The sequence below is a fragment of the Hyperolius riggenbachi genome, chromosome 1 (genome assembly GCF_040937935.1).
Source record: "Hyperolius riggenbachi isolate aHypRig1 chromosome 1, aHypRig1.pri, whole genome shotgun sequence".
Lineage (NCBI taxonomy): Eukaryota > Metazoa > Chordata > Amphibia > Anura > Hyperoliidae > Hyperolius > Hyperolius riggenbachi.
In genome coordinates, this window is record NC_090646.1 from 566640535 (window position 1) to 566665214 (window position 24680).

The window sequence follows — 24680 nt, forward strand, 5'->3', positions numbered from 1 at the left end:
GGGATCAAACCTGCGAAACGCGTTGCATATTTGGGAGTTCATAAATAAAATATATTGACTGTCTTTACTACAGTCGTTGTGTGTCTACTTGGAGGAGGTAAGTCCACCCCTACCTCCTCTATTCACCAAGAAGTTGGCTTTTAAGCTCATTTAGCTTCCTTTTATTCTTTTGGCGCCTCTGTTCTCCTGCATAATGAAGTCGCATATAATGTACGTCCATGTGTCGCACAAAAATCACATTGCTGTGCAATTCCCAATGCGATTTTATGTGCATTTTAAAATCGCCATGCAAATTGCATACACTGCCTTCCTATGGAGGATCAAACATGAATGTATGTTTTGTAAACTACAACATTAAATGGCATGTACTAATGGGTGCACTTTTAAAAATAAATTCAATGTTACCAGGAAAAAAAAAGATTTCCAGGAACTGTAAAGTGAAGCATAGCCCCACTATATGGCTCACTTGCCAGACTATTGCAAAGTTAAAATGAATTGCTGGGAAAATGAAAGGGTAAAGCTAGTAAAAGACACAGATTTATATGATGGTGCACACACTGACATTTACACATATTGCAGGTGTTACGTGCAATCTTTTTTGCTTTGTTTTAGGCATTCTCCGAAGCAACATTTTACCCAAAATTAAAAACATACAAGAAAGTTGCAGTTGCATGTTGAACAGTAATGTCAATCTGATATTTCAGTATTAGCAGGTAAAACAAGAAGAATGGAAAAGTAAATAGACACTGCAAAATAAAATGTTCCTCCTGTCAGTCCATTTACAAACTGCTTTCCTTGCCTCCCGCATAATGAGTAACATAATGAACATAATCTTCAGTCTTCAGCAACAGCTTCCATTGCTTTTGTCTTTCTCTCTGAGTCAGAGCTCTTAACCACTCCTTTTAGAAACATAACACAGAATGACAAGCAGACCATCCTTACAGTGGCTTAAAAAGGGAGGAGGATAGCTAAGTGATGATTGGCTGATGAGGCTGTCTATATATATATCATATCAGCCTTTGCAATGACACCTATGATGTGAACAGGATTGTCACCATAAAAATCAAATTTTAACAGCAACTGGTCTGAGTGTATTAAGTGATAAAGATGCTAATCCTGCATTCAAAACTTTCAAAACTTTTTCTGCTGTTATGATTTGGAGTTATCACATATTTCAAGAGCACTGGCCCTTTAGTAGTCAGTGCGAAACAGTTGCATGCTGTGGGTTCTTTTTATCTATAATATATTCTACCTTTTCTCTTTATTTCCCTGCCTAGCTGCTTATCTGAAACACGATACCCTGCTCATTTGTGTTTACAAGCAAGGCTGAGGTGACTCAGCGATTGGAGGAGAAAAGAAAAAAGTAAAGAGCAGAAATGACATCAGTATTTAGCCTCATACTGTGGGCAAAAGACTTGGTTCCCACCAGGAACAGAATTCTCTTCATTTACTATATAAAAGTCACTGTGCTAGTGGGATTTGCCTTCTTAAAACCGAAGGTATTTGTGATAATCCTAGTGGTTTGGGGTCACTTTGAGCTGCTTTGGTATTCTGGTGAACACTTAAGTGAATGATGGAACTGATAGAAACTGAAAGAAAATGTATGCTACACAATATTTTTACTGAAACCACACTGGAATTAAAGCGTCTTCCATGGAAATTCCTCCTTGATGCAGAAATGCACTTTCAAGTTTCTACAATGGAATCAATGTCATGGAAAATATGCCCATTATCCCTTCCAAAGCAAATTAAAAAGACCAGTAATTTTCAGTTAATGTTGCAGTGACAAGTTGTCCAAGGCACACCCAGACAGTTACGTACAGAAATTTGGGACTCACATACTGGCTTAGAACATGGGCAAGCTCATGGTTTATCACACAGGAAAGTGCACTAGTAAGAATGGGCTCCAAAGCTGACAAAGTCACTTACAGGTAACTGCAAACTCAGAAGTAGCTTTATAACAAAAAATGTCTCATGTACCCCTGAAGACAAACACCCCTAATCTCATATGGCAGCACGTGATAGTGGTTAGCGCTCTCGCCTTGCAGTGCTGGGTCCCTGGTTTGAATCCCAGCCAGGTCAACATCTGCAAGGAGTTCCGGGAGTATGTTCTCCCGGTGTCTGCGTGGGTTTCCTCCGGGCACTCCGTTATCCTCCCACATCCCAAAAACATACAGATAAGTTAATTGGCTTCCCCCTAAAATTGGCCCTAGACTACGATACATACACTACATCATACATACATAGACATATGATTAAAGTAGGGACTAGATTGTGAGCTCCTCTGAGGGACAGTTAATGGCTAGACTATATACTCTGTACAGCGCTGCGGAAGATGTTGGCGCTATATAAATACAAAATAATAATAATAATAATAGTTATGTGAGAGTACAGTATTACTTTACAAAGTCATGCGAAGAATACTCACCATGTCTTGAGTCTTGTTATCTTTCCCCGATACAATTAAGAAATAGTTCCAAGTCAAAAACAGTAACAATGCCAGTGGAATCATGTATATCTCAAAATTCCAGACCACAATGAGAAAGATCTGAGAAAAAACAACATGCAATCACATTTTAGTTATATGAGTAAAACATATAATACCTAATTTCAACCTCACATTAGAGAATTCATATTTTCACAGAAATACAGTTGCGGTACTCAGCAGAATTTTGTCTTGAGCACAATGAGTGATGTATCCTTGTGGGTCCATTTGGGAAATTATCGTTCACCAGAGACCACGGCCCATATGCAATTAACTATTTCTCCTGACTTTTCTCCTACCTAGGCGATATTGTCATATCTTCTCCTTTGTTTTCTCCTAGTAAATAATTTGTCATCTTCTGTTTAAAAAACTTTTATCACTGCAACTGAAAAAGTACCGAAATGTAGGTGAAAAAGTACTGTCAAAATTATTTTAACACTCCTGGCGGTCTATTAAAAACCGCCAGGGGGCAGCGCAGCCATTTTTTTGTAATTACCATATTTTTTTTTTTTAAATCATGGAGCGAGCCTAGGGCTCGCTACATGATAGCCGCTGTGCAGCGGCATCCCCCTACCCTCTTCAATCGCCTCTTCTTCAGATGTCAGGGGTACATCAATTGCACTACCACATGGACACTCATTTCTCTGCAGTTTGTACAGCATGGTGAATAACTGGGATGGTCAATAAAAATATCCCCCTCCCCCCTTCCCCCGCGAATCACAATCACTGCACAACTGGTAGCATTAAATTAGTGATTGCTTAAAAAGCACCGGTAATCGCTCCACAAAACACATTGGCAAACTTATGACTTAAAGTGGGCCCCAGGGCTGACCTTGCTGCTGGAGCACTTGTCCGCACAGGCCAGAACATCTAATGACTGGCAGCAAACTCTGACTCTCCTACCTGTAAGATTCTGTTAGAAACACTGTGGAATGACTGTGCTTCATGTGCAAACAAAGACTAAGTCATTGAGCTGAAATAACATTCGCCTTTCCCCCTTGCAATACACAGAGCCAGAATGAAAGCACTTGCAAAGTGAAAGTTCCATTTTCAAGGTCAGACTACAAAAGCCTAGTCTCATTTGCTAAACCTTCCTTTTAATAAAAGATTATTATTGTCATAATCCTTCTAACACACAATATCATATACAGTAAAATGAACAAACATGAATTAAAAAGGATGACATTTTCCACAATACAATGCCCTGGTTATACACTGTAAGCTCACTGGCTGTTACACAGATATTGAATTTATATTTGAATATCTATTTTTATTGGTGCACATGAAACCGGTCATGATCTCACCCTAGAGACAAAAGCTACTTTTACTTCAACTGTAAAATTCCTGATAGCAGAGCAGCAGCCATTGTGCCGTGAATTACAATGACTTCATGAATTCAGAAACAGTTCTACCTATTTATATTAGTGATTAACACTGAATCATTATTTAATAGCGAAGACCTTCATCTGGCTGGTGTAACAATGTCAGATGAAGCGCCGGATGATGCAAATGTCAAGTCTGGAACAGCATGCCTGAAGGTCCTTTTGTTGGAAATCAAAAGTGATTAGGAAAAATTCTTGTGTCGCGGCTAACAGTAAACATACATAAGAAGAAATGAAAGGATTGCTTTTAGCGGGGCTGTGCGGAATAATAATGATACCAGTGATCGCAGCATTTAAAAGCAAGTCATCGTGCACACTGCAGAATCAATCCTGCAGGGCATCCACACACTGCAAGGAGGAAAAAGAGATACAAATCCCCAAGGAAACAGCGTGATTAAGCAATAATTACCCCGAGAATATGGCAAGGTGAAGGAAAGGTGCTTACCAAGAGTTTACTAGTGGGGCAAATCATAGTTTACTGTAAAAAAGATACATACTATAAAACAGCAATGCTGTTAACATTCATTATTAACTTAGATTTAATGTATGACGATGCAAGCTATCATCCCTGTTTTATTTATGCTTAAGCACTTGAGGACCACAGTGTTAAACCCCCCTAAAACTAGGACTTTTTTGAGAAATTGGCCACTGCAACATTAAGGCCTTGCTGGAGGGCCGCACAACTCAGCACACAAGTGACCCCCCCCCCCTTTTCTCCCCACCAACAAAGCTCTCTGTTGGTGGGGTTTGATCACCCCCCAGGTGTTTTTTTATATAAATATTTTCTCCTTTATGTTGGTAATATTTTTTACTATTTTTTTTTCATTTTATAATCCCCCTATCCCCCCCCCCCCCGCCAGCCAATCAGCGTGATCACTTGCGCAGCAACAGAGGGGACAGCCGTGTCACACGGCTGTCCCCAGTACAGCGCTGCCTTAGATTGCAGCGCTGTACAAGGTAATTAGATGTAGTTTCGCGATCTCCTGCAATAGCCGGCCCCAGGACTTGACGGCAATTGGTGTTAGGCGGTCCTGGGGCTGCCGCCGCGGTCACGCCCGTTAATGTGATGTAGTTGTTATGTAGTTAAAGGACATCCGAGGTGAAAATAAGCTGATGAAAAAAACAATTGTATATATCCTCAGTCTTCTAAAATGACTTTTTTTTTTAGATATCCCACACTTTTATTTTATATTTAACCACTTAAGCTCTCAGTCGTTTTCACTTTATGCATCCGAGCAATGTTCACCTCCCATTCATTAGCCTATAACTTTATCACTACTTATCACAATGAACTGATCTATATCTTGTTTTTTCCGCCACCAATTAGGCTTTCTTTGGGGGGTACATTTTGCTAAGAGCTACCTTACTGTAAATGCATTTTAACAGTAAGAATAAGAAAAAAAATGAAAACATTCATTATTTGTCAGTTTTCGGCCATTATAGTTTTAAAATAATACATGCCTCCATAATTAAAACCCACGTATTGTAATTGCCCATTTGTCATGGTTATTTCACTGTTTAAATTATGTCCCTATCACAATGTATCGCGACAATATTTTATTTGGAAATAAAAGAGCATTTTTTCCGTTTTGCATTCATCACTATTTACAAGCTTATAAAAAAAAAATAGAGAGAAATATTTCATCTTTACATAGATATTTAAAAAGTTTAGACCCTTAGGTAAATATTTATGTGTTGTTGTTTTTTTTATAGTAATGTTTTTTTTTTATTAAACATTTTATGTGGGCATTTTTGGGAGGGTGGGATATAAAAGTGTTTTATTTGGGGAAATATTTGTGTATTGTAATGTTTTTTAACTTTTACTTGTAGTTTTACTTTTTGGCCACAAGATGGCAATCTCGATTTTGTTTAGATGACGTCACTCTAAGCGTACAATGTACGCTTAGAGGGGCATAGCTTCAGAAAAAGCGAAGCTTCCGAGAGAAGCTGTCGCTTTTTCAGCTGGGGAGAGGAATCAGTGATCGGGCTCCATAGCCCGATACATTGATTCCGTGGCTACCGAATCCGCGGCCGGGAGTGCGCGTGCAATCGGCCGCAGGAGCACGCCTGTCCTCCTTGACGTTTTTATACGTCAAGGAGGACAAAGTGGTTAAATCTAGTTTTTTAAGTGTTTACTGTTTCATTGTCTCTTCTCAATGACACCTTCATTGAAGTATGCTGGAGCTCAAATCTATGAATTTTTGATCTTTTTTATCTCGTTCCTGCTCACAGAAGCCATTTATGGACAAGAAAGTGTTTTATGGCTGTAATTACTTATCAGTGAGGGTTACGCTATAGTCTGACCCAGTCCAACCCAGTCCCGACCCGGGCAGAAACTGTCACTTGCATACCTGATGTTTAACTTTTTCAGGCAGAGAAAGAAAAAAAGGCCCCACAGCCTAGTTATTTGCATGCTAGGCACTGTACATTCAGATGTCTATCTCACCATGTCACATGTCACCTCGGTTGTCCTATAATAACCAACATTGTACACAGTGCTGCATGATACAAATGATCACAAACTTACAAACATGACAAAAGGTGTTTCATTATTTGGTGGGACACAATCTGATCTTGCCTGATTTATACTTTTTCCACCCTTAGGTCAACTATCTTGTTGCTTCCATCCATGTGAAAAAGTCCCCCCCCCCCCATGTGCAGCCTATTTTTCCATGTGTAACAACCATGTGCAACCCCCCCCCCATGTCCATGTTCAGCACCCTTGCTTCTCATTTGCCCCCTCCCTTTTTCATTAGCGGCTTCTTCATCCATATTCAGCAACCCCACTATTCCATGTACAGACACCTTCTTGGGCAACAGATGTCCAAGGGCTTGACCATTGTGGGCTTTCCAGAAAACCATCCCTGCCAGCCTGTGATGCTGCAGACTTGCGCATACGTACATTGTTTGGGCATCACACTGAACTACATTTGTTTTTCTTTTAATATGCTTCAGTTATGCATTGTGGTGCACTGTGCACATTTTTTTTTCACGTTGTGTGGGCAGTGTAAAACACGAGTTAGTAACCCTTAAATCAAACCCAAACTCTTGCACAACATGCAATGAAAAGTCTTTATTCCACATATAGTTGCCAGAGAAAATTCCCTTCTCTGCATTCTGTGTTTGTTTAGGCAGATCAACCTGTCTAATTTATTCTTATTAGCAACTGTGAACAGACTGCAGGGGGGGGGGGGCTCTGCCATGACAGCTCTCTATATAGCAAACACTGAAGCTTAACTCTTTCAGTGCCCTCTGCAAAAATCAAACCAATAAAACATTTTTTTTGGTAGAATTTTCATGAATTGTAATGAAGAAAAAAAAATCCCTAAATGTTATCATGCTGTGGTTAATTTTTTATAACAGAGAGGTAGTTCTGAGTTTAGTTCCTCTTTAACCAATTATGCAGTTTGCCATTTAGGAGAGAGAGGCCACTGAGCACACAGCTCCTCCCTTCCCAGTGTTATTATTACTGATTCAGAATAATTATTGGGAAGATCATAGCTTAGTTTTCAAAATATCTTTTATTAAGCAAAAGAACATATACAGCAACGGTACTGTGTCGCCGGATATTATAGTTTATTTATATTTTGCCTTGTGCAAAAAGATTAATTTTCATGCACCTTTTAAAAAAGCAACTTGGTACTTTTTGCTGTGAAACTGATCGAACACGGAATCCAGTCACTTCTCCTTAACCGTGAATCCTGTTCCATTAGCCGACAGATTTTATTTTGGCAAAGCTTCCAATACTGCGGATGATTGTACTTAGAACATAACTGCATTGTATCCACAGCTGATGTATCCATAATCCGCCCAATACTCCTGCAGCCCTTTTACAGCTTGATTTATTCCCATTATTTGTATACATATGGTTTATTAAAAAAAAAAAAAAAAAGAGATTAAAAACATCTACTCATTCCACAATCAATTACAGGGGAGCGGTAGCTTTCTTCTGCTAACTGTCACACCGTCCTCAGTTGTGTCAGTCCTGGTGGCAGTCAATAAGGTTTGTTTCTTTCACACAGCAATAAACTGGTTTCCCTGTGTGGCAGAAATGACTTAAGCTGCCTCCAGGAAACCATCACAGATTTCCTGGAATCTTCCTGAGGGAAACAGAACACATTATTACTGCAAGGGCATTCTAAATATATGTGCCAGCATTTCTTTTCTTTTTCACATTCACAGAACTGGTTAGCGATACTCATGTGGTGTACTGTGGATACGGCAAATTTCCTTTGTGTTAACACTGTTTGAGCACCATGACAATAAAAAGTAAAATAATAAAGTAATCAATTACATATACAAGCTAAGAAGCAATAAATGAAAACTACCCTCTCTTGTGCAGTAATGCCTTCTGTGCCGAGATCCCCAGGGTTTTGGGATGCAGTAACCCATAGTAATCAGCTAGAATTACCTTTCTACTAAGGCCATTCAGTTATGCCTCTCTACTAAACTCAAAGCCTAAATCTCCTAGCTGTACACTTCACAGCTTTTCTAGCATATTTACCTTTTTCCTTAATCCATATATACTGTAGAATAGATTCATACAAGCAGTCCCTGACTTACGAACATCCGACTTACGAACGACCTGCTGATACAAATGGCCTCAAAAAGGGAAATTTAATTCTGTGGGAACAAGTGAAAAAAATGTTTTTCAAAAAGACTTTAGCCCATATGCAAGTAACTTTTTCTCCTGCGTTTTCTATTAGGAGGTAATTTTCCATCTTCTCCTTAAAATAACTTTTTAGCATGTAGCAATTGAAAAAAAGTATCAAAAAGTAGTAGAAAAAGTACAAACAAAATTATTTTGAGTATTTTCTTGCTTGCTGTGGGTTTAAAATGTATTTTCTTAACAGGGTGTGAAAATATCACCTAGGAGAAAACTCAGGAGAAAAAGTTCATTGCATATAGGCCCTCGTCGTTTTTGAGAAAATCGATTTGAAAAAAAATTCAAAGCAAAAAAGTTTTTGAAACCAGTAAAGCAACATTTTGCTGTGGTACACTGAGGGCACAGGAGTACAGAGGTGACACAGAGGGGGACACTGGAGGCACAGTGGGGCATAGAGGAGGTACAGGAGACAGAGATGGCACAGTGATTCAACTTATGGAGAGATTCAGGTTAAGAAGGAATCTATCTATCTTGTTCATTAACCGGGAGCTACCTTTATAGTAATTATATGTTGTAGAGTGTATAGAACTGATTAATCTGTTCTTGTCACGCAAGATGCGCGCTATCTATTCTCTCTACTCATTCACCCAATCATGGTCATATGTCAATTAACCTACTCGTACCGCTATGTTTTTGGGATGTGGAATGGAACTGGAGCACCCGAAGAAGCCCAGGCAAACATAGAGGTACCACACAAAGCCCTACTCTTGTGACTTTATTTACTGAGTTCCTCCAAGTCTGTAAATCACTGAACAACACAAGTAATTCTGAAAACCTGGCCCTGGAGTTGAAATAAAGTATTTCAGATCCTGACAACCACTGCTGAGTTAACAATTTTACAAACATGTTAATTTCAGTCATATGTCCAATAGTTCATATGTCTAGGGTCAGTGTAGGGGGAAGCTCATTCACTAATCTGCATGCTTTTGGTATATGGGAGGAAACCGGAATAGCCTGGAGGAAACCCATGAAGACAAGAGGAGAACATCAAACTCAGTGCAGATAGTGCCCCAAATGAGATTTGAGCTGGAGACCCAGCGCTGCAAAGCAAGAGTTCTATCCGCTATGCCACTGTGCTGCCAAAGATACAGTATACCAAGATCTTTGGCATATTCAATCAAGTATAGTTATACTGTATATTTAAAACCCATGAGAAGTGCTGCCATTTTTAGGTAAAGCTTTTCTGTTTTTATATTCCATACATTACAATGTACTGTAAACCATGAGTATAAATGAGGAGGTGTGAGTTAAAAGTACACAGGAAGAAAATGTAAGCATTTATACAACCTTCGCTAACAGAACATTACAAGTGGAGGGGTTCTCAACCCTATATGGACAGGTGCTCAGCTGCAACAAATCTTTTTTTAAATTTGAAACAGGTTGCAACCTATTAGGCAGCCTTCACACTTGTATTTCAGTTTTCTGTGTGAGTTTTCCTACATGTGTTTTCTGCACACCATGGCCCACCTGCAATTAACTTTTTCTGTTAAAGTTTTCTTCTTTGGTGATATTTTCTTTGTTATTAAAATGCCCTTTTTTATTTTAACCCACAGCAAGCAAGAAAATACTCAAAATATCTTTTAAGATATCTGTCCACCTACTTCTTGGTATTTTTTGCATTGTAAAGTGCTAAAATTATTTTAAAAAGAAGTTAAAAAATTATCTCCAGCAGAAAAAGTTAATTGCATATGGGCCCTTGTGTGTTTGTATGTGTAAAAACACACACTTTTTTGGAATGTAATTGATAGAAACACACAGTGTGCTGCACTGCTGTCAGTTTTTTTTTCTGTATATGAAAAACATATTTAAGTGTGAACTAGCCCATTGATGATTAACATGGCCAATGCAGAAAACACTCAAAAAACAGACACGTGTGAATGTTGCTTTACACTAATCAACATGGCTGCTTTGAGAAACTTTATAAACTTTTGAACTTCTTTTAGCCTTTAACATCATCTCTTAAGCTGAATAATCACTTCATGAGGCAGGAAGATGGATCCCAGCGATGTTCCACGACGACGAGCTTCCCTCTATCCATCTGGTAGGTAAACGCAATGTCACGCGATGGCACACGACGGGCACGAGTGAGAGTTCAAGCAATCGTGGTACTTTGTGTGGGAGTTGTTGGGGATCTTAAAGATCCGATCTGCTGTGATGGACATTGTCGCCAAAAGTCACCTAACCTGGTTTGCATAATTGCACACCTGTACTCCCGTTGTGAGATCACAAAACAATCGCTCGTTGCTCAAAAAATCGCTGGTCAGCGGAAAAATCTACAGAAAAATCACCTAGTGGGTAAGGGCCTTTTTTTCCCTTTATTTGTTTATTTTTTAAGTTCTGGATCTTCTAATAAATAAAAATGTTAATGCGTCCCAGGGATGTCTTATGTAAAACTGGCTACCAGATGTCTAGTTGATCCTTCCTGCAGTTCATACATCCACATTTTTCCAATACAGCTCATTGGAGAAGTAATAAAAAGTATGTGATACAAAAGTACTAGTTACAGGACAGGGGGCAAAAGACAAACTAATATTGGTATTAAAAATACAAAATATTTCCCATATAACCAGAAAAAAAGTGCCAGAAGAAACCAGATCTGCTTAATAGCCCATGCCTGGGGAAAAAAAACAAAGCATATCTATTCCTTCCAGCATTCATCCGTCTGATCGGTAGTATTATACTGTCAGGACAGAGGGAAATACTGGTTGCTAGGCAGTTGAAAAAAAGCTGTTATTTCCCACAATGCAACAAAGCTCCCACAGTGTGATGTCAGCACCTATGTGCTGACATCCCGTGGGAGGGGTTTCACCACAATATTAGCCATAGAGATGTCCCTGATGATTTACCTGAGAAAAGGTGACGATTTCTTGTGGGATAGGGGGTATCAGCTACTGATTGAGATGAAGTTCAATCGTTGGCTGCAGTTCCTCTTTAAATAAAACTGCAGCAGTCTCTCCAGTGGAGGCTTTAACTGCTAATGGAAGTGGTTATTAGCAACTGACAGCTATACAATGCTGCAAGAGGTTTCCCAGTGATCACTTGAAAATAAGCTGTTTCCGAGCTGTTTACATGTGTACTGTCGGCTTCATTTACAATGCATACTTGTGCACTAAGCAGTTGGCAGGCTGTTTAGCTGCACACTCATCATCCAGCATCGCTGTCGATGAGTACTCAGCTTCAGAACTGCTCTTCACTGTACAAGTCCAGAATGCCATGTGCATTGGCTTAAAAACATCAACGTCTGGTAAACAAATGTGCAGGTTAACCCTCATCAAAGAACATAGATCATCTATAAACACGCATGTCATACCTGTAGGTGGACTGAGCTGTAAAAGGTTAAAAAAAATAGACTCTGTACTAATTAAAATCTCACAATGCACTTTCCTAAAGTCGGATAATGAGGGCCGTAATTGAATCTATATTTTCTGAGGGATCTAGCTCTTTTAATATAATGACGAGATGAGATCTTTGGTTGGGACAAAAGATGTGAAGAAGAATCGTATCCTCCTGGTCTTTCCTTCGCTTCATCAGAGCAAGAACAATGAACTTTTACATTTTCCTCGGCTTCAAGGCTTATCAATTGAAATCTGCAGTTGAGAGTTTTGATAATGCATGCATTAAATGATCATTCAGAATGACTTGTGAGAGTGTCCCTTGTGTAACACACTTCAAAAAAAATAATTTAAGTTGGAATACTGAACATCCTCTTCTTACTGCAGAACCCCGGCGTCTATAAAAGACACTATCATCCGCAATGATTAACACCTTACAGCTCAAGAAACAAAGCCTGCCCTTTCATACAGGCAGCTGTGGATCATTAGCTCTAGTGATGGGACCTATGTGATGGGAATTTTTCTTTCTAATTAAGAGATGAGATTCTCTTTCTGTAACTGTCTCTTCAGTGAAAACGGAGAGGTGGAATTTCCATTTTGCACAGGAAAAGCTCTTTGCTCTTGAACAATCCGTTAAACAGGTTGCTTTTAATTTTACTTTTAGGATTTAGTTTTCTCCTTAACACTTAATGCATTTCTTTTTAGACAATTATGGAACAGCCTGAGCTTGTTTGAAATATACATGTGATTTGTGTGAAAGAGGACCTGTGCTGCAGCAATAAGTGCAGTGGGGCTGAGAGCTGGAATGTTGGAAGAATGTGCTGTATTTGACTCTGTCTCCGACAAAGGTTGTGGAGTATTTTGGAACCATAGGGCCCAATCTAATTCACTTTTTCTCTTCTAAGTTTTCTCCTAGGATATATTTTTACCTTCTGTTTAAAATAAATTATACTAAAATACTAAGTGGGTAAAAAAGTACAGTAAAATGATTGCATTTTCTCACTTGCTGGTGGCTTAAAAGGCATTTCAATCATTGTGATAATATAACCTAGGAAAAAAGTGAATTGGATCAGGCCCACAATGTTTTAAATAGTAGCTGTCAGCTATACTATTAAAAAAAATACAATATATGTATATATACAGTATATATAGATAGAGATATACTTGCTGTACATGCATAACATATGTATTGCACTGTCCACATTTTGATTTCAGTGAATTTATATAGTTAATAAAGAGAACACTGTTTCAAGCATTTGCCATTTTGGCATCCCTGTGCCTGAAGCCAATCCCGATGTCATTTCCTCCCTTACTCTGGGAGGAGGGCGGCCAATGCAAACACAGACAGTCTTCAGACACTCCCAGTGCATTGTCATTGTGTGACTCTGCAGCTTCTCAGCGTGAGAAAGGAACAGAGGTGTGGGAGGTGAAAACAGGAAGGAAAGAGGCTTAACCCAATCCAGCTGTATTAGTTAAATCTGAGGGGAAAGTAAAGAAGCAAAAAAAGTCAACTCAGCCTGCCCAGCAACTTCCTTTGTAGATGTACCAAATAAGAGTCAGGTAAACTGGGGAATGATATTTTATCCACAACAAAAGAAAAAGTGATTTTTAACTTTTGGATTGCCTGGTTAGCATCCTTATTACTTGTTTACCATATAAAAATAAAGAATTGATTTTTGATTTTAAACCTGACAGTTACTCTTTAAGTCAGAGTGAATAAGAAAAAGGGGAACTAGTGCTAATTAGTTTATCATTTCCCTGCAATTCTCATAATTCCCTGCTGCATATACGGGCCATTTATATGGATACACCTTAATAAAATCGGAATGGTTGGTGATATTAACTTCCTGTTTAGGGCACATTAGTATATGTGAGGGGGGAAACTTTTCAAGATGGGTGGTGACCATGGCGTCCATTTTGAAGTCGGCCATTTTGAATCCAACTTTTGTTTTTTCAATAGGAAGAGGGTCATGTGACACATCAAACTTATTGGGAATTTCACAAAAAAACAATGGTGTGCCTGGATTTAATGTAACTTTATTCTTTCATGAGTTATTTACAAGTTTCTGACCACTTATAAAATGTGTTCAATGTGCTGCCCATTGTGTTGGATTTTCAATGCATCCCTCTTCTCCCACTCTTCCCACATTGATAGCAACACCGCTGGGGAAATGCTAGCACAGGCTTCCAGTATCCTTAGTTTCAATGTGCTGCACATTTCGTATCTTCACAGCATAGACAATTGCCTTCAGATAGAAGATAAAAGTCTGAAGGGGTCAGATCAGGAGACCATGGGGGCCATTAAACTGTCCCACGACGACCAATCTACTTTCCAGGAAACTGTTCATCTAGGAATGCTCAAACCTGACACCCATAATGTGGTGGGGCACCATCTTGCTGGAAAAACTCAGGGAACGTGCCAGCTTAAGTGCATAAAGAGGGAAACACATCAGCATGTAGCAATTTTGCATATCCAGTGGCCTTGAGATTTCCATTGATGAAGAATGGCCCCATTATCTTTGTACCCCATATACCACACCATACCATCAATTTTTTTGTCTTTTGTCTTTTTAGTCTTGGAGGGATCTATCCAATGTGGGTTAGTGTCAGACCAATAGCGTTGGTTTTGATTGTTAACTTCACCATTCGCATAAAAGGTTGCCTCATCACTGAACAAAATCTTCTGGGTAAACCGAGGGTCATGTTCCAATATTTGTTTTGCCCATTCTGCAAATTCAGTCCGCCGATCTGGGTCATCCTCGTTGAGATGCTGCAGTAGCTGGAGTTTGTAAGGGTTCCATTTGTGAGTAGCTAATATCTGCCCAAGGGATGTTCGACTAATGACACTTTCCAGTGACATGCGGAGAGTGCTACCATGTGGGTTCTTGCTGAATGAAACTAGGACATCCACTGATGTTTCTTCATTAGTGACAGATTTCATGCGTCCACATTTTGGCACATACAACACTGAACCAGTTTCACGAAACTTAGCAAGCAGTTTGCTATTTGTAGCATGGGAGATGGGTGGTCTCGTAGGGTGTCTTGCATTGAAATCTGCTGCAAAGACCCTGTTACTGCGTTCACCAGACATCAACACAATTTCTATCCGCTCCTCTCGTGTTAATCTCGGTGACATGTCAATGGCTGTAAACAAAGAGAAACTTGCAAATAACTAATGAAAGAATAAAGTTACGTTAAAACCAAGCACACCATTGTTTTTCTTGTGAAATTCCCAATAAGTTTGATGTGTCACATGACCCTCTTCCTATTGAAAAAAAAAAGTTGGATTCACAATGGCTGACTTCAAAATGGCCACCATGGTCACCACCCATCTTGAAACGTTTCCCCCCCTCACATATACTAATGTGCCACAAACAGGAAGTTAATATCACCAAACGTTCCCATTTCATTAAGGTGTATCCATATAAAGTATGGATTTTGAATACCATGAACAGATTGTGTAGGTAAACGCAATCACTAGCCAATCAAAATTGAATGTGTGTCCCAGGCTTTAGAATTGTAGTCTATTTTATAATAATGATGGAGGAGGGTCATTCGCATAACTACTTTGTTTGGAAAGTTTGGTTGCACTTAAATAAAATATGAATAAATAAATAACAGAACAGAATATAAAAATACTAATTAGGAAATCATGTTGAATCGAATAAATTAACATGAACATTACATTCACAGAAGAAAAAGACAGCTCTTTATTTGTATCCTTCAAGTCCGTCTGTCCCAATCTAGACTCCATTTATGTATCTATCTCTCAGTGATGTAAGAACAGAGGTCACTGTTGTCTTGTTACGTCACTGCCATCTATCAATCTATCTGTCTATCTACAGTGGGATGCAAAAGTTTGGGCAACCTTGTTAATCGTCATGATTTTCCTGTATAAATCGTTGGTTGTTACAATAAAAAATGTCAGTTAAATATATCATATAGGAGACACACACAGTGATATTTGAGTAGTGAAATGAAGTTTATTGGATTTACAGAAAGTGTGCAATAATTGTTTAAATAAAATTAGGCAGGTGCATAAATTTGGGCATTGAAGTCATTTTATTGATTCCAAAACCTTTAGAACTAATTATTGGAACTCAAATTGGCTTGGTAAGCTCAGTGACCCCTGACCTACATCGGGACAAGAAAAAATGGTGCACAGTGCCTATGTAACTTTCCGGCGAACATTGTTAATGACGGTAAACGTTATCTACAGTTTTAAAGGGCAACTTTCTGGCGCGTTAAGGATTGCAGTCCAACGCTATTTACCGAATTATAATGCAGGAACAGTATTTGAGTAAATAAAAATTTAAGTTTCTGAAAATGTATTTGCTTTTTCTCTTCCTCTTTATACTTAATTTGGTTAAAGCAAGTTTCTTGCGCGCGGCTGCTGCAGCATTAAGAATTGCCATCAAACGCTATTTACCGTTTTGTAAGGCAAGAACGGTACATACACAGGTTAATCCAATTATGAGAAACAGTATTTAAGGGTGACCCCCTTGTAAGTTTTCCTCCTCTTTTAATTTTCTCTGAAGAGTAGCAATATGGGGGTCTCAAAACAACTCGCAAATGACCTGAAGACAAAGATTGTTCACCATCATGATGTAGGTAAAGGATACAGAAAGCTGTCTCAGAGATTTCAGCTGTCTGTTTTCCCAGTTAGGAACATATTGAGGAAATGGAAGACCACAGGGTCAGTTCAAGTTAAGGCTCGAAGTGGCAGAACAAGAAAAATCTCAGACAGACAGACATAAGCGACGAATGGTGAGAACAGTCAACCCACAGACCAGCACCAAAGACCTACAACATCATCTTGGTGCAGATGCAGTCACTGTGCATCGTTCAACCATTCGGCGCACTTTACACAAGGAGATGCTGTATGCGAGAGTATGTATGCCTTTTCTCCACCCACAGCACAAACAGAGCCACTTGAGGTATGCTAAAGCACATTTGGGCATAACAAGGGGGTTATGCATGGAGAAAAAAGAACACAGCATTCCAAGAAAAACAACTGCTACCTACAGTAAAATATGGTGGTGGTTCCCTCATGCTGTGGGGCTATGTGGCCAGTGCAGGGACTGGGAATCTTGTCTACCCTAAACACTGCTCAAAATCCACTAAGGCATTCTTGCAGAGGAACGTTCTGGAAACGTTCTGGAATGGCCATCTTAGTCCTTATGCTCGGAAGCCATCAAACCTGAATGAACTAGAGATGTTTTGTAAAGAGGAATGGTTCAAAATACCTTCAACCAGAATCCAGACTCTCATTGGAACCTACAGGAAGCATTTAGAGGCTGTAATTTCTGCAAAACGAATATCTACTAAATATTGATTTCATTTCTTTTTTGTGGTGCCCACATTTATGCACCTGCCTAATTTTGTTTCAACAATTATTTTTTTTTTTAACCATAACATTTTTTATTGAGGATCATAAACATGGTCATAGTACATACAGATGCATACTACAATGTATTATGGTACATTCGGCGCATAGTGTACAATACGGTATATACATATCTTATAATATACAATTTCAGGCAATAGGTACAAAGATTGTTCTGGTGTTGTATAACTGGTATTAATACATGCAGGGTAACCATGTATCTAAATCCGTAGTATCAGCAAGGGACTGTTAATATGAGAGCACTGTGCACATCTTATACCTATAGGGGCATTTGTCCTGAGGACCTACAGTTAAGAATTTTTCATATTGTGCACAGTGCCTAGTTTTAAGGATACTGGGACTGCGTCATACATGGGCTCATTTAATACTCTTGCATATAGGTGTCTAGTGTGTTGTTATTACCTGTCTTTCCACTTATCCCAAATTAAGTGAAACTGTGGGATGCGTTTCCTGTGAGTATATATTAGTTTTTTAAAGGGTAGTGCAGTGTCTAGCCTCTTGATCCAGCCACCCAGCCCTGGGGGGGACGGGGACAGCCAGCGCAAGGCTATTTCCTGTCTGGCCGCAAAGAGCGTTTCTTGTATAAATGTTTTAGTGCTAGAATGCAGTTCTTCGTCTGTTATGATACCAAGCAGACATAGTAAAGGATCAAGTTCTACAGGGCAACCCATTTTATCATGTAGGAATTTCACTACCTGGGACCAGAAGCTGGCCACTGGAGAACATTTCCACACCAGATGATAGAAGGATGGGGCAAGAGTCTTGCATTTAGGACATTCATTACTGGCTTCTGGTTTGTACTTGGCCAACCTAGCTGGGGTTAGGTACGATTGATATATAAAGTTTAGTTGGGTGGCACGATCTTTAACATTAAGTGAGACTTTCTGAACTGCGGTAAGTGCATCCTCCCAATCTTCATCTCCAATATCCAGGCCCTCATTTGACCATTTGGTCTTGGCTGGCTCCGTACGCTCTAACGCTTTGAATAGTGTGATTTCCTTGTACAGGCTTCCTATTAGGTGTTTGGTTGGGCCTTCCGCTATCATAGATAGTATAGGGTGAGGCATTATTTGCACATCATTACCCCTAAATTGATGATGGATAGCGTGTCTCAACTGGAGATATCGGAAGTAATGTGGAGCTAATGTTGGGTGCTGGTCAACTAGACTCTTAAATGGGAGGAGCTTGCCCTGTTTAATTATCTGGCCTAGGAACATTACCCTACTTTGACGCCATAGGTGTGTGTCGGGGATTTTAGTGAGTTCATGCAAATTGGGATTGTCCCATAAGGGTGTACGGGGGTCATAACTGGTCAGGGAGTAGATTGTGTTGATACGTTTCCATACCAAGTGCGCTTGTGCTAGTATGGTGTTTGATGCTTTAGAGGGTGTTAGGTGTCCTTTTAAAAGGTCCAGTGCCACACTTTCTTTGTCTGGGTCCAGGCTGTATCCCAATGCCTCAGCATTATAAAGAGAGCCTGTCTTGAACCAGGATGCAATATGCTGTACCTGGGCAGCAAAATAGTAATGATGTATTGAGGGTAGTGCAAGTCCTCCTAGACCATTAGGATTTATTAACAGTGAGTGCTTAATGCGGGCTCTCCTGTTATTCCAAATAAATGCAATTATAATAGAGCGTATTTTTTTGAATACTGTAAGAGGAACATAGACTGGCGATTGATGCAGGACATACAGAAGCTTGGGCAGTAAAACCATCTTAATAAGATTTATGCGGCCTACAATAGTGAGATACAGCTTGGACCATGACTTACATTTGGCCTGCGTTAATTGAATTAGGGGGTATATCTCCAGCTGAAGATATGTTTTAGGAGGAAGACTGATTTGTACCCCCAGGTATTTAAAAGATTGGACTGTGAGTAGAGGTGTCGTTGGCGTGTCTGTCCCTGTAGGAGCTTTGTCTACATACATTATCACAGATTTAGCTTTATTTAATTTAAGACCAGAGTAATATCCTGCCTCCTCGATTGTTGTAATTGCTAATTGTAGAGACCTTTCAGAGTCCGCGAGATAAAGAATCGTGTCGTCGGCGTAGAGGCCAATTTTTTCCTCAGTGTGCTCAGTGCGGAATCCGCGTATCTCAGGGTGTAATCTGATGCGGCACGCCAATGGTTCAACTGCCAGCGCATAGAGCAGGGGAGAAAGGGGGCAACCCTTCCTGGTACCTCTTCCCAGTTTAAATGCTTCTGAAATCCAGCCATTGGTGCATACCCTAGCACCTGGGGAGCCATAAAGAAGGCTTACCCATCTGCAAAAGGCGTCACCAAAGCCAAACCTGGCAAGGACCGCCTCAAGGTATGGCCACTCCACTGTATCGAAGGCTTTAGCCATGTCGAGGGACGCCACCGCTCTCCTGCCTGCGTTTATGTGGTGAGCTTGCAAATTTGTCCATAGCCGACGCACATTCATGGCCGTGTTTTTACCTGGCATAAACCCGGTTTGATCCGTATGGACCAAAGAGAGTATGACAGTGTTTAGTCTAATTGCTAAAATCCACTGGCAGGAGAGATATTGGACGATATGAATCACAATAAAGTGGGTCCCTGCCAGGTTTAGGCAGTACAATTATCAACGCCTCCTGCATAGATTGTGGTAGTGAGCCGGATTCATATGCATTAGTGAGCGTTTGTAGTAGGAGAGGGGCTATTATTTCGTCGTATCTTTTATACACTTCAACTGGCAGCCCGTCTAAACCAGGCGCTTTTTTGTTTGGAAAACTAGCTATGGCTAACGTAACTTCGTCTAGGGTGAGGGGGGCGTCCAGAGCTTCTCGCTGTTCAGGAGTTAAGCGTGGGAGATTAGTTTCGGCTAAGTATATCTCCGAGTCTGTTCTAGAGGCAGCGGTCTGACTCTTGTATATAGAGCTGTAGTAATCAAAGAAGATCTTGTTAACTTCAGGGCTGCCTGTAACTACATTGCCCTGGGGATCCGCAATATGCGTTATCACTGGGGGAGAAGTATATGCTTTGGATATTGTTGCCAGGAGGGTACCCGCCTTCTCCCCTTGCTCATAGAAGGCCTGCTTGTTAAAGAATAACTTGCTTTTGGTAATTTCTTCTATAAGCTGATTGTGCTTACGGGCTAATGTTTTCCATTGATCGAGATACTCTTGAATACGGGTATTAAAATAATTTGTACGAGCGCACTCTATCTGTTGTAGTAGTGTTTGCTCATTACGCTTGGTATTTTCTTTGCATTCCACTACTGCCGCAATGAACACACCTCGGGCAAATGCCTTAAAAGTATTCCACACCAACGACACATCTTCCTCATCTCTATGGATAAAAATGAAGTCTTCTAGATTTTTACTAATTTTCTCATGTGTAATTATTAGATCTAGCCAGAACGGGTTAAGCTTCCAGTATTGGAACGGGGGCTTATTTCCCCATATAACCTTAAGTGCGATCGGGGAATGGTCTGAGACTAATCGTGGTAGGATTTCTACATGAGACACATCCTTTAACAACTGAGGAGACACAAAGAACAGGTCAATGCGTGATGAGGTGTTAAACGTAGCTGAGTGGCATGTATATGAAAGTTGCGTAGGGAAAAAATGGCGCCACAAATCTGTATATTTAAGTTCGTTCATTAAATTAGCTAGTGTGGTGGTTTTATCTTGTTTAGGGGGGTATCTATCTAGGAAGGGATTGCAGACTGAGTTAAAATCTCCTAGCCAGAGGACATGAGCACAGGGATGTTTTAAGATGAAATCTATACCTTCTCTAACTATACCCACTGCATATGGGGGAGGAATATATATGTTAAGGATAAGTATGGGAATGCCTGAGATTCTACAGTATAAAAATATATATCTGCCCATTTGATCCTCCTTGGCCGCTAGTATCTGGAGAGTAAGGGATTTCCTAAGTAAGAGCGACACCCCCCTTGAATATTGGGAATATGTGGAGTGGAACGACCATCCCACCCAGCTCCTACGTAGTGCCTGTGTCTTGTCACCCGTAAGATGTGTCTCCTGTAAAGCCACAATATCCACTCTCTGACGTGTTAAATATGTCATCACCAACTGCCGTTTCACTGGGTTATTTAGGCCTCTCACATTCCAGCTAAGAATTTTAAGGTTGTTTTGTGCCATTCTTATTGCTGTTTATGTATATATACAGGATAAAATGCGATGTGATCTGCACCTTTTTGTACCTTTTCCTATGGCCCATGTATGTATTGATGTAGTATATTTTCCCCTCAAGTGAGGGATTCAGAACAAAACATAAACTTTCCCCAGTCCCTAACCCACCCTGACCTTCCAAAACAGCAGGAAGGTCCTTACACCCCAAATTAAGAACCATAACCATGTAGCAGACCACAGCTAAGAGCTGTAGTATCTGCTAGGGGGTAATACCTAAGATGGTATAGCCTTTTTTATCAGTGCGGAAGGAAGAGGCAGGTGCTTAAACTTCCAACTGCACTTCCACGGGCCAGGTTCTCTCTGGCTCCCGCTCATTGTTCTATATGTATTTCTAGAGCAACAATAATATACGTGTTTTACATACTGCTTTGCTATAAACGCCTATGCATTGGCATCTCCCAACATCACCCAGATGGCATTTAAATACATTTATAAGCTATGACCTGCACATATATATTGCGAAGCCACACATCTAGCGTGTGTGGACGTGAGTAACACTGAGGGGGGGGGGGGATGTCCAGGGATAAAAAACGGAGAAAAAATAAAGTCAATAGGGAGAGTGGGGACACCCCCTCCCGCAGGGCCCAGTGACGGGAAGCAATATAATTGACTTCGGGGTATAGGCCCTAGTGAGGGGGGCGTGCACACTCCCAAAAAACAAAAAGGGAAAACAGGGTATAAAAGGGAAAATACGGACATCTCCCCCCCCGGCAACCCCGACTTTTATCGAAGAACCCACCAAGCGCCATCTTTTAAACACTTATTTCCAAGATGGGTGTCACTGAACCCCCCCTCCCCCAAGCAAATAAACTGTGTGGTTAACGACATTATAGAAAATAGGTAAATGGATAGATGAATACGGTTGTCATTGCGGCAAGGTACTGATCTTAATTTCCTTGCGGCCTGTTAGATTTAAAGGCGGAGTAGAGACATTTAGAACGCAGCTCTTGGGCTTTCGTCCGCATGTCTGGAGAAAGGCCGCCATTCCAGGCCTAGGTGATATTTTGATGAATGTAAGCGGCTCATTGCTTTGTACAGTGTCTCACATTATGTAAACATGTGCCCATTGCGCTACAGCCCAACGTCTAGGTTTATAGGCCTCAAGAGTAATGCCGCCAGCAGGAGTAGGGATACCCATCACAGTTAAAAGTGGATTAGATACGTGACAGCGATAGTGAGGGGGAAGAGAGGGGGGGAACAGATCAGCCCTCAACCACAGTACTTCGGATACTTCATATAACTCGATTCCTTTCAGGTGAGGCCGGAGCACGCGGCCGCGCATCCAGCCATGTCTGGACTTCTTCTGGAGTGGAGAAAAAATGCGTCTCACCATCTGCAACCACACGTAGCTTTGTTGGGTAGAGCATGGCGTACATCAGGCCCAGGTCGCGGAGCCTTTTCTTAGCGTGTACAAACTGTGCCCGTTGCTTTTGCAGGTCTATGGAGAAGTCTGGATAGAAGGATATTCTGGCGTTTTCATATGTGATGTCCCCTTTGGCGCGGGCTGCGCGCAGTGTCGCATCTCTGTCGCGGTAATTAAGGAGCTTCATAATGAAAGTGCGTGGTGGTTTCCCAGGCGCCGGGACCTTTGGCGACACTCTGTGGGCCCTCTCGATAATAAATACCGAGGAGAATGTAGGCCTTCCAAACAGATCTATAAGCAGCTTTTCAGCGTATTCTGCGGGCGCGCTTCCTTCTACCTTTTCAGGTAGGCCCACAATGCGCACATTGGAGCGACGGTTTCTATTTTCAAGGTCCTCTTGCCTGTCTATAAGCATCTTGATATCTCTTTGCGCTCGGGGTACGTCACGCTCCAAGGGCCCGATGCGGTCCTCCGCGTTGCTTACTCTGGCTTCGACGTCGGAGACTCTAGTACGCAGAGTCTGCATGTCCGCTCTGAGGAGTGAGACATCGGTTCGTACCTCTTCCAGCTTAGTGGTGATAAGCGTTAGGGCCGACTGGCATGCCGAGACTCCAGCCATGATTTGTTGTAAGGATGGGGCGGGTTCCTCCTCTCCCGCACTCTCGTCGCCATCTTGGGCATCCATGCGAAATTTGCGTAGCTTGGCGATAGCCTCTGAAGCGCGGCGGGTCATCAGCAGGGCCGGCACCAGCTTGCTCCTGGACGTGTAGGAAAGGCAACCGGGTAAGTCAGTAGCAGTTTGTGTCGTTCTAATTTGCTCTAGTATGTGTTTTATCGGAGTTTAGAGCGGGAGCTCAGCGCCAGCACGTCTTACTCCATCGGCTTCCGGCCACGCCCCCCTGTTTCAACAATTATTGCACACTTTCTGTAAATCCAATAAACTTCATTTCAATTCTCAAATATCACTGTGTGTGTCTCCTATATGATATATTTAACTGACTTTTTTATTGTAACAACCAATGATTTATTCAGGAAAATCATGATGATTAACAAGGTTGCCCAAACTTTAGCATCCCACTCTATCTATCTATCTATCTATCTATCTATCTATCATATCTATCATATCTCTCTCTCTCTCTCTCTCTCTCTCTCTCTCTCTCTCTCTCTCTCTCTCTATATATATATATATATATATATATATCCATCCATCTATCCATCCATCTCAGGAGTTGAGCCGGGATGTGCTTATAGCTCTCTGTAGATTAGCGCTTATAGCTAATTCCAGTTGCAGCTCATCCAATTACATTGAATTGCCTTGGGTATATATTAGTGAATTTTACATACATAATTTATTTGTGTATGCATGAAGTGTTGGGAGTTCACTGACTTTGTAATAGCACATAAATTAAAACATTATAGTTAATTGTTCCATTGCACTATAGAATTCTATGGAGGCCTCGTGGAGGGCAGGATCCAGTGGACGGATAGAAAGGCTGGAACTGCCATGACATGTACTGCTTTTGCTGGTTTCACTAGCAGACTGACATCTACCCAACAATGATTCCTTGAATTGCATTCTCGTAAAATGCTTTGGGTAAAAGGTATCAATTCTGTTTGCACTGATAGGAAAAATCACATGATCGTTTGATTTTTCAGACACACATATTTCATCCACGTGCTCAGAGAAAGACCTAATGCTTGGACTGATCAGTGACAATAGACAACACGGCCACCAGAGAACACTTTGGCTTGACATCATCAAAGCCGACATAGGACTGAGATTAAAGAGAAAGCGTAACCAAGAACTTCATCCCAATCAGTAGCTGATACCCCCTTTTCCATGAGAAATCTTTTCCTTTACACAAAGGGATCATCAGGGGGCTC

At 40.8% G+C, this 24680-nt stretch overlaps 1 protein-coding gene across 7 annotated transcripts in view; it reads right to left on the reverse strand.

Moving 5' to 3' along the window:
* The window catches only part of MCTP1 (multiple C2 and transmembrane domain containing 1), a 980166-nt gene that overhangs the window by 168102 nt on the left and 787384 nt on the right, over positions 1 to 24680 (reverse strand). For all 7 annotated transcript variants that reach the window (XM_068247591.1, XM_068247583.1, XM_068247617.1 and 4 more), the window contains one exon: positions 2429 to 2548. In XM_068247591.1, coding sequence (XP_068103692.1) covers positions 2429 to 2548 — 120 coding nt within the window. The remainder of the gene's footprint in view (positions 1 to 2428; positions 2549 to 24680) is intronic.